The sequence below is a fragment of the Oncorhynchus kisutch genome, linkage group LG17, assembly GCF_002021735.2.
Source record: "Oncorhynchus kisutch isolate 150728-3 linkage group LG17, Okis_V2, whole genome shotgun sequence".
NCBI classification, from domain to species: domain Eukaryota; kingdom Metazoa; phylum Chordata; class Actinopteri; order Salmoniformes; family Salmonidae; genus Oncorhynchus; species Oncorhynchus kisutch.
Genome location: NC_034190.2, coordinates 87,864,017 through 87,878,934, shown reverse-complemented (window position 1 = coordinate 87,878,934; position 14,918 = coordinate 87,864,017). Strand labels below are relative to the sequence as shown.

The 14,918-nt window shown below is 51.8% G+C and overlaps 1 protein-coding gene across 1 annotated transcript in view; it reads right to left on the bottom strand.

The window, feature by feature from the left end:
• flna (filamin A, alpha (actin binding protein 280)) overlaps positions 1–14,918 on the bottom strand; it is a 155,670-nt gene that overhangs the window by 134,554 nt on the left and 6,198 nt on the right. The window contains exon 2 of the mRNA XM_031793366.1: positions 7,828–8,079. Within this exon, the coding sequence (XP_031649226.1) occupies positions 7,828–8,079 (252 nt within the window). The remainder of the gene's footprint in view (positions 1–7,827; positions 8,080–14,918) is intronic.

The following is a 14,918-nucleotide window of genomic DNA, read 5'->3' as shown; positions in this document are numbered from 1 at the left end:
CTAATGAATGTATCCTCTGCAGCAGAGGTAACTCTGGGTCTTCCTTTCCTGTGGCGGTCCTCATGAGAGACAGTTAACTCTAATGAACTGATCCTCTGCAGCAGAGGTAACTCTGAGTCTTCCTTTCCTGTGGCGGTCCTCATCATAGTTTCATCATAGCACTTGATGGTTTTTGTGATTGCACTTAAAGAAACTTTAAGATTGACCTACCTTCATCTCTTACGGTAATGATGGACTGTCATTTCTCTTTGCTTATTTGAGCTCTTCTTGCCATAATATGGACTTGGTATTTTACCAAATATGAAGCTGGTTGAGAGAATGCCAAGAGAGTGCAAAGCTGTCATCAAGACAAAGGGTGGCTCCTTAGAAGAATCTCAAATATATTTGATTTGTTTAACACTTTATTGGTTACTACATGATTTTCATTTTTGGGGGGGTTATTAAACAACTAATTGTCTGCTTTCGGTTCAATTACTTGAATTCCATTTAGTTCCGTTTTTTTGTAAATCCAACATGTTGTTTCTCTAGAGAGAAATCCAATAATTAATGGGAGAAATCTGAGAGAAGAAAAACTACGTGGGGGTCCTCCCCCTGAAATTGATAGCATTTTTAAAATAATTTTCCTGCAATTCTACATTGTTTCTCAAAAGGGAATCCATGTTGACTTGACAGAATATCACATTTTTACCAACTGACCCCCTCTCCTCATCTCAGCATGACCATTTACCAACTGACCCCTCTCTATCTCAGTATAACCATTTACCAACAGACCTCCTCTCTATCTCAGTATAACCATTTACCAACAGACCTCCTCTCTATCTCAGTATAACCATTTACCAACAGACCTCCTCTCTATCTCCTCATAATGTAATAAAAATATAATCTATTACAGACTTCCCACCTTTCTTTCTTTTCCCCCCCACACAAACCCTGAAATCACTTACCCCCCCCCACCCCCCCACACAAACCCTGAAACACCTACCCCCCCCCACCCCCCCCACACAAACCCTGAAATCACCTACCCACCCCACCCCCCCACACAAACCCTGAAACACCTACCCCCCCACCCCCCCCACACAAACCCTGAAATCACCTACCCCCCCCCACCCCCCCACACAAAACCTGAATCACCTACCCCCCCCACCCCCCCACACAAACCCTGAAATCACCTACCCCCCTCCACACACAAACCCTGAAATCACCTACCCCCCTCCACACACAAACCCTGAAATCACCTACCCCTCTCCACACACAAACCCTGAAATCACCTACCCCCCCCACACACACACACACAAACCCTGAAATCACCTACCCCCCCACACACACACACAAACCCTGAAATCCACCCCCCCCACACACACACACACAAACCCTGAAATCCCCCCCCCCCCCCCACACACACACACACAAACCCTGAAACACCTACCCCCCCACACACAAACCCTGAAATCACCTACCCCCCCACACACAAACCCTGAAATCAAACCCTCCCCCCCCACACACACACACAAACCCTGAAATCACCTACCCCCCCACACACACACACAAACCCTGAAATCACCTACCCCCCCCCCACACACACACAAACCCTGAAATCACCTACCCCCCACCCCACACAAACCCTGAAACACCTACCCCCCCCCACACACAAACCCTGAAATCACCTCCCCCCACCCCCCCACCCCCCTACCCCCCTCACACAAACCCTGAAACACCTACCCCCCCCCACACACAAACCCTAAAATCACCTATCACCCCCCCCCACACACACACACACACACAAACCCTGAAACACCTACCCCCCCACACACACACACAAACCCTGAAATCACCTACACCCCCCACACACACACACAAACCCTGAAATCACCTACCCCCCTCCACACACAAACCCTGAAATCACCTACCCCCCTTCCCCTCACAAACCCTGAAAACACCTACCCCTCTCCAAACACAAACCCTGAAATCACCTACCCCCCCACACACACACACAAACCCTGAAATCACCTACCCCCCCACACACACACACAAACCCTGAAATCAACCCCCCCCCCACACACACACACACACAAACCCTGAAATCCCCCCCCCCCCACACACACACACACACACAAACCCTGAAACACTTACCCCCCCCCACACACAAACCCTGAAATCCCCCCCCCACACACACACACACACACACAAACCCTGAAATCCCCCCCCCCCCACACACCCACACACACACACAAACCCTGAAATCACCTACCCCCCCCCACACACAAACCCTGAAATCACCTACCCCCCTCCACACACAAACCCTGAAATCACCTACCCCCCCACACACAAACCCTGAAATCAACCCCTCCCCTCCCACACACACACACAAACCCTGAAATCACCTACCCCCCCCACACACACACACAAACCCTGAAATCACCTACCCCCCCCCACACACACACACAAACCCTCAAATCACCTACCCCCCTCCACACACAAACCCTGAAATCACCTACCCCCCCTCCCCTCACAAACCCTGAAAACACCTACCCCTCTCCACACACAAACCCTGAAATCACCTACCCCCCCCCCACACACACACAAACCCTGAAATCACCTAACCCCCCCACACACACGCGCAAACCCTGAAATCTCCTACCCCCCCTCCCCACACAAACCCTGAAATCACCTACCCCCCCTCCCCACACAAACCTTGAAATCACCTAACCCCCTCCACACACAAACCCTGAAATCTCCTACCCCCCCCTCCCCACACAAACCCTGAAATCACCGACCCCCCCCCCACACACACACACAAACCCTGAAATCACCGACCCCCCCCCACACACACACACACAAACCCTGACATCACCACCCCCCCACACACACACACACAAACCCTGAAATCACCAACCCCCCCCACACACACACACACAAACCCTGACATCACCACCCCCCCCCCCACACACACACAAACCCTGAAATCACCTCCCCTCCCACACACAAACCCTGAAATCTCCTACCCCCCCTCCCCACACAACCCTGAAATCACCTCCCCCCCTCCCCACACAAACCTTGAAATCACCTACCCCCCTCCACACACAAACCCTGAAATCTCCTACCCCCCCTCCCCACACAAACCCTGAAATCACGACCCCCCCCACACACACACACAAACCCTGAAATCACCGACCCGCCCCCCACACACACACACACACAAACCCTGAAATCACCACATCCCCCCCCACACACACACACAAACCCTGAAATCACCTACCCCCCCCAACACACACAAACCCTGAAATCACCTAACCCCCCCCCCCCACACACAAACCCTGAAATCACCTCCCCCCCTCCCCCCCACACACAAACCCTGAAATCACCTACCCCCCCACACAAACCCTGAAATCAACCCCCCCCACACACACACACAAACCCTGAAATCACCTACCCCCCCCACACACACACAAAGCCTGAAATCCCCCCCCCACACACACAAACCCTGAAATCACCTACCCCCCTCCACACACAAACCCTGAAGTCACCTACCCCCCCTCCCCACACAAACCCTGAAATCACCTACCCCCCCTCCCCACACAAACCTTGAAATCACCTAACCCCCCTCCACACATACCCTGACATCACCTACCCCCCCCCCCCTCCACACATACCCTGACATCACCTACCCCCCCTCCACACAAACCCTGAAATCACCTACCCCCCTCCACACACAAACCCTGAAACCCTGAAATCACCTCACCCCCTCCCCCCAACACACAAACCCTGAAATCACCTACCCCCCCACACACACACACAAAACCCTGAAATCAACCCCCCCCTCACACACAAACCTTGAAATCACCTACCCCCCTCCACACACAAACCCTGAAATCTCCTACCCCCCCTCCCCACACAAACCCTGAAATCACCGACCCCCCCCCCACAGACACACAAACCCTGAAATCACCTACCCCCCAACACACACAAACCCTGAAATCACCTAACCCCCCCCCCCACACACAAACCCTGAAATCACCTCCCCCCCTCCCCCCCACACACAAACCCTGAAATCACCTACCCCCCCACACACAAACCCTGAAATCACCTACCCCCCCACACAAACCCTGAAATCACCACATCCCCCCCCCACACACACACACAAACCCTGAAATCACCTACCCCCCCAACACACACAAACCCTGAAATCACCTAACCCCCCCCCACACACAAACCCTGAAATCACCTCCCCCCCTCCCCCCCACACACAAACCCTGAAATCACCTACCCCCCCACACAAACCCTGAAATCAACCCCCCCCCCCACACACACACACAAACCCTGAAATCACCTACCCCCCCACACACACACAAAGCCTGAAATCCCCCCCCCACACACAAACCCTGAAATCACCTACCCCCTCCACACACAAACCCTGAAGTCACCTACCCCCCCTCCCCACACAAACCCTGAAATCCCCCCCCCCACACACACACACACAAACCCTGAAATCACCTACCCCCCCACACACACACACATACCCTGAAATCACCTACCCCCCCTCCACACATACCCTCACATCACCTACCCCCCCCCCCCTCCACACATACCCTGACACCACCTACCCCCCTCCACACAAACCCTGAAATCACCTACCCCCCTCCACACACAAACCCTGAAACCCTGAAATCACCTCCCCCCCTCCCCCCCACACACAAACCCTGAAATCACCTACCCCCCCCACACACACACACAAACCCTGAAATCAACCCCCCCCCCTCACACACACACAAACCCTGAAATCACCTACCTCCCCACACACAAACCCTGAAATCACCTACCCCCCTCCACCCACAAACCCTGAAATCACCTCCCCCCCTCCCCCCCACACACAAACCCTGAAATCACCTACCCCCCCACACAAACCCTGAAATCAACCCCCCCCCCACACACACACACAAACCCTGAAATCACCTACCCCCCCACACACACACAAAGCCTGAAATCCCCCCCCCCCACACACAAACCCTGAAATCACCTACCCCCCTCCACACACAAACCCTGAAGTCACCTACCCCCCCTCCCCACACAAACCCTGAAATCCCCCCCCCACACACACACACACAAACCCTGAAATCACCTACCCCCCCACACACACACACATACCCTGAAATCACCTACCCCCCCTCCACACATACCCTGACATCACCTACCCCCCCCCCCCTCCACACATACCCTGACACCACCTACCCCCCTCCACACAAACCCTGAAATCACCTACCCCCCTCCACACACAAACCCTGAAACCCTGAAATCACCTCCCCCCCTCCCCCCACACACAAACCCTGAAATCAACTACCCCCCCCACACACACACACAAACCCTGAAATCAACCCCCCCCCCTCACACACACACAAACCCTGAAATCACCTACCTCCCCACACACAAACCCTGAAATCACCTACCCCCCTCCACCCACAAACCCTGAAATCACTTACCCCCCCTCCTCTACACACAAACCCTGAAATCACCTACCCCCCACACACACACGCAAACCCTGAAATCACCTACCCCCCTCCACACACAAACCCTGAAATCACCTACCTCCCCACACACAAACCCTGAAATCACCTACCCCCCTCCACCCACAAACCCTGAAATCACTTACCCCCCCTCCTCTACACACAAACCCTGAAATCACCTACCCCCCCACACACACACGCAAACCCTGAAATCACCTACCCCCCTCCACACACAAACCCTGAAATCTCCTACCCCCCCCTCCCCACACAAACCCTGAAATCACCTACCCCCCCTCCCCCCCACACACAAACCCAGAAATCACATCCCCCCCTCCCCCCCACACACACAAACCCTGAAATCACCTACCCCCTCACACACACACAAACCCTGAAATCCCCCCCCCACACACACACACAAACCCTGAAATCACCTACCCCCCTCCACACACAAACCCTGAAATCACCTACCCCCCCCTCCCCACACAAACCCTGAAATCACCTCCCCCCCTCCCCACACAAACCCTGAATACCTCCCCCCCCACACACACACACATACCCTGAAATCACCTACCCCCCCTCCACACATACCCTGACATCACCTACCCCCCACCCTCCACACATACCCTGAAATCACCTACCCCCCCTCCACACATACCCTGAAATCACCTACCCCCCCCTCCACACATACCCTGAAATCACCTACCCCGCCCCCCTCTCTCCACACATACCCTGAAATCACCTACCCCCCCTCCCCACACATACCCTGAAATCACCTACCCCCCCTCCCCACACAAACCCTGAAATCACCTACCCCCCTCCACACACAAACCCTGAAACCCTGAAATCACCTCCCCCCTCCCCCCCACACACAAACCCTGAAATCACCTACCCCCCCACACACACACACAAACCCTGAAATCAACCCCCCCTCACACACACACAAACCCTGAAATCACCTACCTCCCCACACACAAACCCTGAAATCACCTACCCCCCTCCACCCACAAACCCTGAAATCACTTACCCCCCCTCCTCTACACACAAACCCTGACATCACCTACCCCCCTCCCTCCACACATACCCTGAAATCACCTACCCCCCTCCACACATACCCTGAAATCACCTACCCCCCCTCCACACATACCCTGAAATCACCTACCCCGCCCCCCCCTCCCCACACATACCCTGAAATCACCTACCCCCCCTCCCCACACATACCCTGAATTCACCTACCCCCCCTCCCCACACAAACCCTGAAATCACCTACCCCCCTCCACACACAAACCCTGAAACCCTGAAATCACCTCCCCCCCTCCCCCCCACACACAAACCCTGAAATCAACCCCCCCCCCTCACACACACACAAACCCTGAAATCACCTACCTCCCCACACACAAACCCTGAAATCACCTACCCCCTCCACCCACAAACCCTGAAATCACTTACCCCCCCTCCTCTACACACAAACCCTGAAATCACTTACCCCCCCCCCCCACACGCAAACCCTGAAATCACCTACCCCCCTCCACACACAAACCCTGAAATCTCCTACCCCCCCTCCCCACACAAACCCTGAAATCACCTACCCCCCCCTCCCCCCCACACACAAACCCAGAAATCACATCCCCCCCCCCCCCCCACACACACAAACCCTGAAATCACCTACCCCCTCACACACACACAAACCCTGAATCCCCCCCACACACACACACAAACCCTGAAATCACCTACCCCCCTCCACACACAAACCCTGAAATCACCTACCCCCCCTCCCCACACAAACCCTGAAATCACCTACCCCCCTCCCCACACAAACCCTGAAATCCCCCCCCCCACACACACACAAACCCTGAAATCACCTACCCCCCACACACACACACATACCCTGAAATCACCTACCCCCCCTCCACACATACCCTGACATCACCTACCCCCCCCCCTCCACACATACCCTGAAATCACCTACCCCCCCTCCACACATACCCTGAAATCACCTACCCCCCCCCCCTCCACACATACCCTGAAATCACCTACCCCGCCCCCCCTCCCACACATACCCTGAAATCACCTACCCCCCCTCCCCACACATACCCTGAAATCACCTACCCCCCCTCCCCACACATACCCTGAAATCACCTATCCCCCCTCCCCACACATACCCTGAAATCACTTACCGCCCCCCCCTCACACAAACCCTGTGATTCACCTACACCCTCCACACACACAGAACCCAAAAATCACTTACAGCCACCCAAACCCCTATAATGCTTGGCCCACCTTTGACTACGACCCTTAACCCCTAACCTCTAATCCCTGACCCCTAACCTACCCGGAGCACAGCTGTTGACCAGTGCACCCAGTGCTCTGCCACTCTGCCAGTCTCTGCTGAAGTTGTGGATGGAGATCTCTGGGAGCTTGTTCTGGATCCATCCCAGAAGCCTCTGTTTCGGGGTCTTGTGCTGGCCGTCACCCCCCTCCTCCTCCTCGTCCCACATGGGCATGGAGATGGAGTAGTGGAGGATCAAAGTCCACACCATGCCAAGGATCAGCTTCAGGTTACCATCCACTATGGCCTTGGAGTCTGGAGGAGAGACAGTAATATATAGGATCAGCTTCAGGTTATCATCCACTATGGCCTTGGAGTCTGGAGGAGAGAGTAATCTAGGATCGTGGGGGGATTGTGGTTGTAGGAAACTTTGAGAGAGGGCTGGGGTTATCACATCCGGCCGAGATTGGGAGTCCCATAGGGAATTGCACTATTGGCCCAGCGTCATCGGGGATTGGCTGGGGTAAGCGTCATTGTAAATTAGAATTAGATCTAAACTGACTTGCCATGTTAAATAAAGGTTAAAAATGTTTAAAAAGATTGGTGATGGGGAGATCATAGACCAGCCCACACTGGTCTATACACCCACACAGATCAGCCCACACGGGTCTTTACACCCACACAGACCAGCCCACACGGGTCTTTACACCCACACAGATCAGCCCACACGGGTCTTTACACCCACACAGACCAGCCCACACTGGTCTATACACCCACACAGACCAGCCCACACTGGTCTTTACACCCACACAGACCAGCCCACACTGGTCTATACACACTGGTCTATAGTTGGTGGTTGAAGATATCCCTCTAGTGGTGTGGGGGCTGTGCTTTGGCAAAGTGGGTGGGGTTATATCCTTCCTGTTTGGCCCTGTCCGGGGGTGTCCTCGGATGGGGCCACAGTGTCTCCTGACCCCTCCTGTCTCAGCCTCCAGTATTTATGCTGCAGTAGTTTATGTGTCGGGGGGCTGGGGTCAGTTTGTTATATCTGGAGTACTTCTCCTGTCCTATTCGGTGTCCTGTGTGAATCTAAGTGTGCGTTCTCTAATTCTCTCCTTCTCTCTTTCTTTCTCTCTCTCGGAGGACCTGAGCCCTAGGACCATGCCCCAGGACTACCTGACATGATGACTCCTTGCTGTCCCCAGTCCACCTGGCCATGCTGCTGTTCCAGTTTCAACTGACCTGAGCCCTAGGACCATGCCCCAGGACTACCTGACATGATGACTCCTTGCTGTCCCCAGTCTACCTGGCCATGCTGCTGCTCCAGTTTCAACTTCCACCTGACTGTGCTGCTGCTCTAGTTTCAACTGTTCTGCCTTATTATTATTCGACCATGCTGGTCATTTATGAACATTGAACATCTTGACCATGTTCTGTTATAATCTCCACCCGGCACAGCCAGAAGAGGACTGGCCACCCCACATAGCCTGGTTCCTCTCTAGGTTTCTTCCTAGGTATTGGCCTTTCTAGGGAGTTTTTCCTAGCCACCGTGCTTCTACACCTGCATTGCTTGCTGTTTGGGGTTTTAGGCTGGGTTTCTGTACAGCACTTTGAGATATCAGCTGATGTACGAAGGGCTATATAAATAAATTTGATTTGATTTGATTTGATATACACCCACACAGACCAGCCCACACAGGTCTTTAATCCCATACAAGGGGCTGAGATTGAGGTGATTGATCACAGAATGATTGCTCATGAGGTCCTGCCCTGGGGGGGGTTAAAACATGCCCCCAGGACAGGAAGAAGACTGCTCCTCATAGGCAGGTGGAGTGCTGCTGAGTCCAGCCACCAAACATGAGTGGAATCCTGCAGCCCAGAAGCCAGCTATTCCCAGTAGGTGTCAGTGTTTCTGACCGGGTCCTTATATGGACACATTTCCAACACACTGACATCGACCATACCATGCCGCCTGGGTCCATACTTTGCGTAGACCATGGTTTAAACTGAGCAGAGAGTTGTTTCTGGTACATGGCAACAAATTCCGTCTCAGTCAATTAAAACCATCCATGTTGTTGGACGTGATCCAACACTTTTTCAATGAAGCACGCTAACCAGAAATCCTCAGGCACGTTCTGAAACTCTACTGTAGGCGTAGAAATGAGCTCACAGTCCCAACACACCTCATTCTTGCTACTTTCACCACTAGTGGATTTACAGTCATTGTATTGAGAAGGAAAGTGCAGTCATCACCTTAAAATTAATAAGATCACAAATGAATTTAGTTAGGAGCTGGCATATGACTTCCTTAAGCCTTCTCCACAACCACACTGCTAGGACCTAATAATGTCTCAGCCTTCTCCACTCTGCTAGGACCTAATAATGTCTCATCCTTCTCCACTCTGCTAGGACCTAATAATGTCTCAGCCTTCTCCACTCTGCTAGGACCTAATAATGTCTCAGCCTTCTCCACACTGCTAGGATCTAATAATGTCTCAGCCTTCTCCACACTGCTAGGATCTAATAATGTCTCAGCCTTCTCCACTCTGCTAGGACCTAATAATGTCTCAGCCTTCTCCACTCTGCTAGGACCTAATAATGTCTCAGCCTTCTCTACTCTGCTAGGACCTAATAATGTCTCAGCCTTCTCCACACTGCTAGGATCTAATAATGTCTCAGCCTTCTCCACTCTGCTAGGATCTAATAATGTCTCTCCATATAACTGTAAACCACACCTCGACAGTGTTATTATAACTCTCCCCCCCACCTCTACAGTGTTATTATAACTCTCCCCCCCACCTCTACAGTGTTATTATAACTGTTCCCCCCACCTCTACAGTGTTATTATAACTGTCCCCCCCCACCTCTACAGTGTTATTATAACTCTCCCCCCCCACCTCTACAGTGTTATTATAACTGTCCCCCCCCACCTCTACAGTGTTATTATAACTGTCCCCCCCTCACCTCTACAGTGTTATTATAACTGTCCCCCCACCTCTACAGTGTTATTATAACTGTTCCCCCCCACCACCTCGACAGTGTTATTATAACTGTCCCCCCCCCCACCTATACAGTGTTATTATAACTGTTCCCCCCACACCTCTACAGTGTTATTGTAACTGTTCCCCCCCACCTCTACAGTGTTATTGTAACTGTTCCCCCCACACCTCTACAGGGTTATTATAACTGTTCCCCCCCCACCTCGACAGTGTTATTGTAACTGCCCCCCCCCACCTCTACAGTGTTATTATAACTGTCCCCCCCACCACCTCTACAGTGTTATTATAACTGTTCCCCCCCACCTCTACAGTGTTATTATAACTGTCCCCCCCACCTCTACAGTGTTATTATAACTGTCCCCCCCCACCTCTACAGTGTTATTATAACTGTTCCCCCCCCCCCACCTCTACAGTGTTATTATAACTGTTCCCCCACACCTCTACAGTGTTATTATAACTGTTCCCCCCACACCTCTACAGTGTTATTATAACTGTTCCCCCCACACCTCTACAGTGTTATTATAACTGTTCCCCCCCCCCACCTCTACAGTGTTATTATAACTGTTCCCCCCCACCTCTACAGTGTTATTATAACTGTTCCCCCCCACCTCTACAGTGTTATTATAACTGTTCCCCCACATCTACAGTGTTATTATAACTGCCCCTCCACCTCTACAGTGTTATTATAACTGTCCCCCCCCACCTCTACAGTGTTATTATAACTGCCCCCCCACCTCTACAGTGTTATTATAACTGTTCCCCCCCCCACCTCTACAGTGTTATTGTAACAGTCCCCCCCCACCTCGACAGTGTTATTATAACTGTCCCCCCCCCCACCTCTACAGTGTTATTATAACTGCCCCCCCCACCTCTACAGTGTTATTATAACTGTTCCCCCCCCACCTCGACAGTGTTATTGTAACTGCCCCCCCCCACCTCTACAGTGTTATTATAACTGTCCCCCCCACCACCTCTACAGTGTTATTATAACTGTTCCCCCCCACCTCTACAGTGTTATTATAACTGTCCCCCCCACCTCTACAGTGTTATTATAACTGTCCCCCCCACCTCTACAGTGTTATTATAACTGTTCCCCCCCCCCACCTCTACAGTGTTATTATAACTGTTCCCCCCACACCTCTACAGTGTTATTATAACTGTTCCCCCCCACACCTCTACAGTGTTATTATAACTGTTCCCCCCACACCTCTACAGTGTTATTATAACTGTTCCCCCCCCCCACCTCTACAGTGTTATTATAACTGTTCCCCCCCACCTCTACAGTGTTATTATAACTGTTCCCCCCCACCTCTACAGTGTTATTATAACTGTTCCCCCCACATCTACAGTGTTATTATAACTGCCCCTCCACCTCTACAGTGTTATTATAACTGTCCCCCCCCACCTCTACAGTGTTATTATAACTGCCCCCCCACCTCTACAGTGTTATTATAACTGTTCCCCCCCCACCTCTACAGTGTTATTGTAACTGTCCCCCCCCACCTCGACAGTGTTATTATAACTGTCCCCCCCCCCACCTCTACAGTGTTATTATAACTGCCCCCCCCACCTCTACAGTGTTATTATAACTGTTCCCCCCCCCACCTCTACAGTGTTATTATAACTGTTCCCCCCCCACCTCAACAGTGTTATTGTAACTGCCCCCCCACCTCTACAGTGTTATTATAACTGTCCCCCCCACCTCTACAGTGTTATTATAACTGTCCCCCCCCACCTCTACAGTGTTATTATAACTGTTCCCCCCCCCCACCTCTACAGTGTTATTGTAACTGTTCCCCCCACCTCGACAGTGGTTATTGTAACTGTCCCCCCCACCTCTACAGTGTTATTATAACTGTCCCCCCCACCTCTACAGTGTTATTATAACTGTTCTCCCCCCACCTCTACAGTGTTATTATAACTGTTCCCCCCCCCCCCACCTCTACAGTGTTATTATAACTGTCCCCCCCCCTCTACAGTGTTATTATAACTGTTCCCCCCCCACCTCTACAGTGTTATTATAACTGTTCCCCCCCACCTCTACAGTGTTATTATAACTGCCCCCCCCCACCTCTACAGTGTTATTATAACTGTTCCCCCCCACCTCTACAGTGTTATTATAACTGCTCCCACTGCTCCCCCCCACCTCTACAGTGTTATTATAACTGTTCCCACCCACCTCTACAGTGTTATTATAACTGTCCCCCCCCACCTCACAGTGTTATTATAACTGTTCCCCCCCCACCTCTACAGTGTTATTATAACTGTCCCCCCCCACCTCTACAGTGTTATTATAACTGTCCCCCCCCCCCCCCCCCCCCCCACAGTGTTATTATAACTGTTCCCCCCCCACCTCTACAGTGTTATTATAACTGTCCCCCCCCCTCTACAGTTATTATAACTGTCCCCCCCCCCCTCTACAGTGTTATTATAACTGTCCCCCCCCACCTCTACAGTGTTATTATAACTGTTCCCCCCACCTCTACAGTGTTATTATAACTGTTCCCCCCCCACCTCTACAGTGTTTAATAAACTGTTCCCCCCCACCTCTACAGTGTTATTATAACTGTTTCCCCCCACCTCTACAGTGTTATTATAACTGTTCCCCCCCACCTCTACAGTGTTATTATAACTGTTCCCCCCCACCTCTACAGTGTTATTATAACTGTTCCCCCCCCCACCTCTACAGTGTTATTATAACTGTTCCCCCCACCTCTACAGTGTTATTATAACTGTTCCCCCCCCACCTCTACAGTGTTATTATAACTGTTCCCCCCCCACCACCTCTACAGTGTTATTATAACTGTTCCCCCCCACCTCTACAGTGTTATTATAACTGTCCCCCCCACCTCTACAGTGTTATTATAACTGTCCCCCCCCCACCTTACATGGTTATTATAACTGTCCCCCCCCCACGCTCTACAGTGTTATTATAACTGTCCCCCCCACCCTCTACAAGTGTTATTATAACTGTCCCCCCCCCACCTCTACAGTGTTATTATAACTTCCCCCCCACCTCTACAGTGTTATTATAACTGTCCCCCCCCACCTCTACAGTGTTATTAGTAACTGTCCCCCACCCCACCTCTACAGTGTTATTATAACTGTTCCCCCCCCACCTCTACAGTGTTATTATAACTGCCCCCCCACCTCTACAGTGTTATTATAACTGTTCCCCCCACCTCTACATGTGTATTATAACTGTTCCCCAGCCCCCCACCTCTACAGTGTTATTATAACTGTTCCCCCCCCACCTCTACAGTGTTATTATAACTGTTCCCCCCCACCTCTACAGTGTTATTATAACTGTCCCCCCCCACCTCTACAGTGTTATTATAACTGTCCCCCCCCACCTCTACAGTGTTATTATAACTGTCCCCCCCCACCTCTACAGTGTTATTATAACTGCCCCCCCCACCTCTACAGTGTTATTATAACTGTCCCCCCCCTCCTACAGTGTTATTATAACTGTTCCCCCCCCCACTCTACAGTGTTATTATAACTGTCCCCCCCCACCTCTACAGTGTTATTATAACTGTCCCCCCCCACCTCTACAGTGTTATTATAACTGTCCCCCCCCCCCTCTACAGTGTTATTATAACTGCCCCCCCCCCACCTCTACAGTGTTATTATAACTGTCCCCACCACCTCTACAGTGTTATTATAACTGTTCCCCCACCTCTACAGTGTTATTATAACTGCCCCCCTACCTCTACAGTGTTATTATAACTGTTCCCCCCCACCTCTACAGTGTTATTATAACTGTTCCCCCCCACCTCTACAGTGTTATTATAACTGTTCCCCCCCCCCACCTCTACAGTGTTATTATAACTGTCCCCCCCCCCACCTCTACAGTGTATTATAACTGTTCCCCCCACCTCTACAGTGTTATTATAACTGTTCCCCCCCCCCCCCACCTCTACAGTGTTATTATAACTGTTCCCCCCCCACCTCTACAGTGTTATTATAACTGTTCCCCCCCCACCTCTACAGTGTTATTTTAACTGTTCCCCCCCACCCACTCTACAGTGTTATTATAACTGTCCCCCCCCACCTCTACAGTGTTATTATAACTATTCCCCCCCCCCACATCTACAGTGTTATTATAACTGTCCCCCCACCTCTACAGTGTTATTATAACTGTTCCCCCCCTCC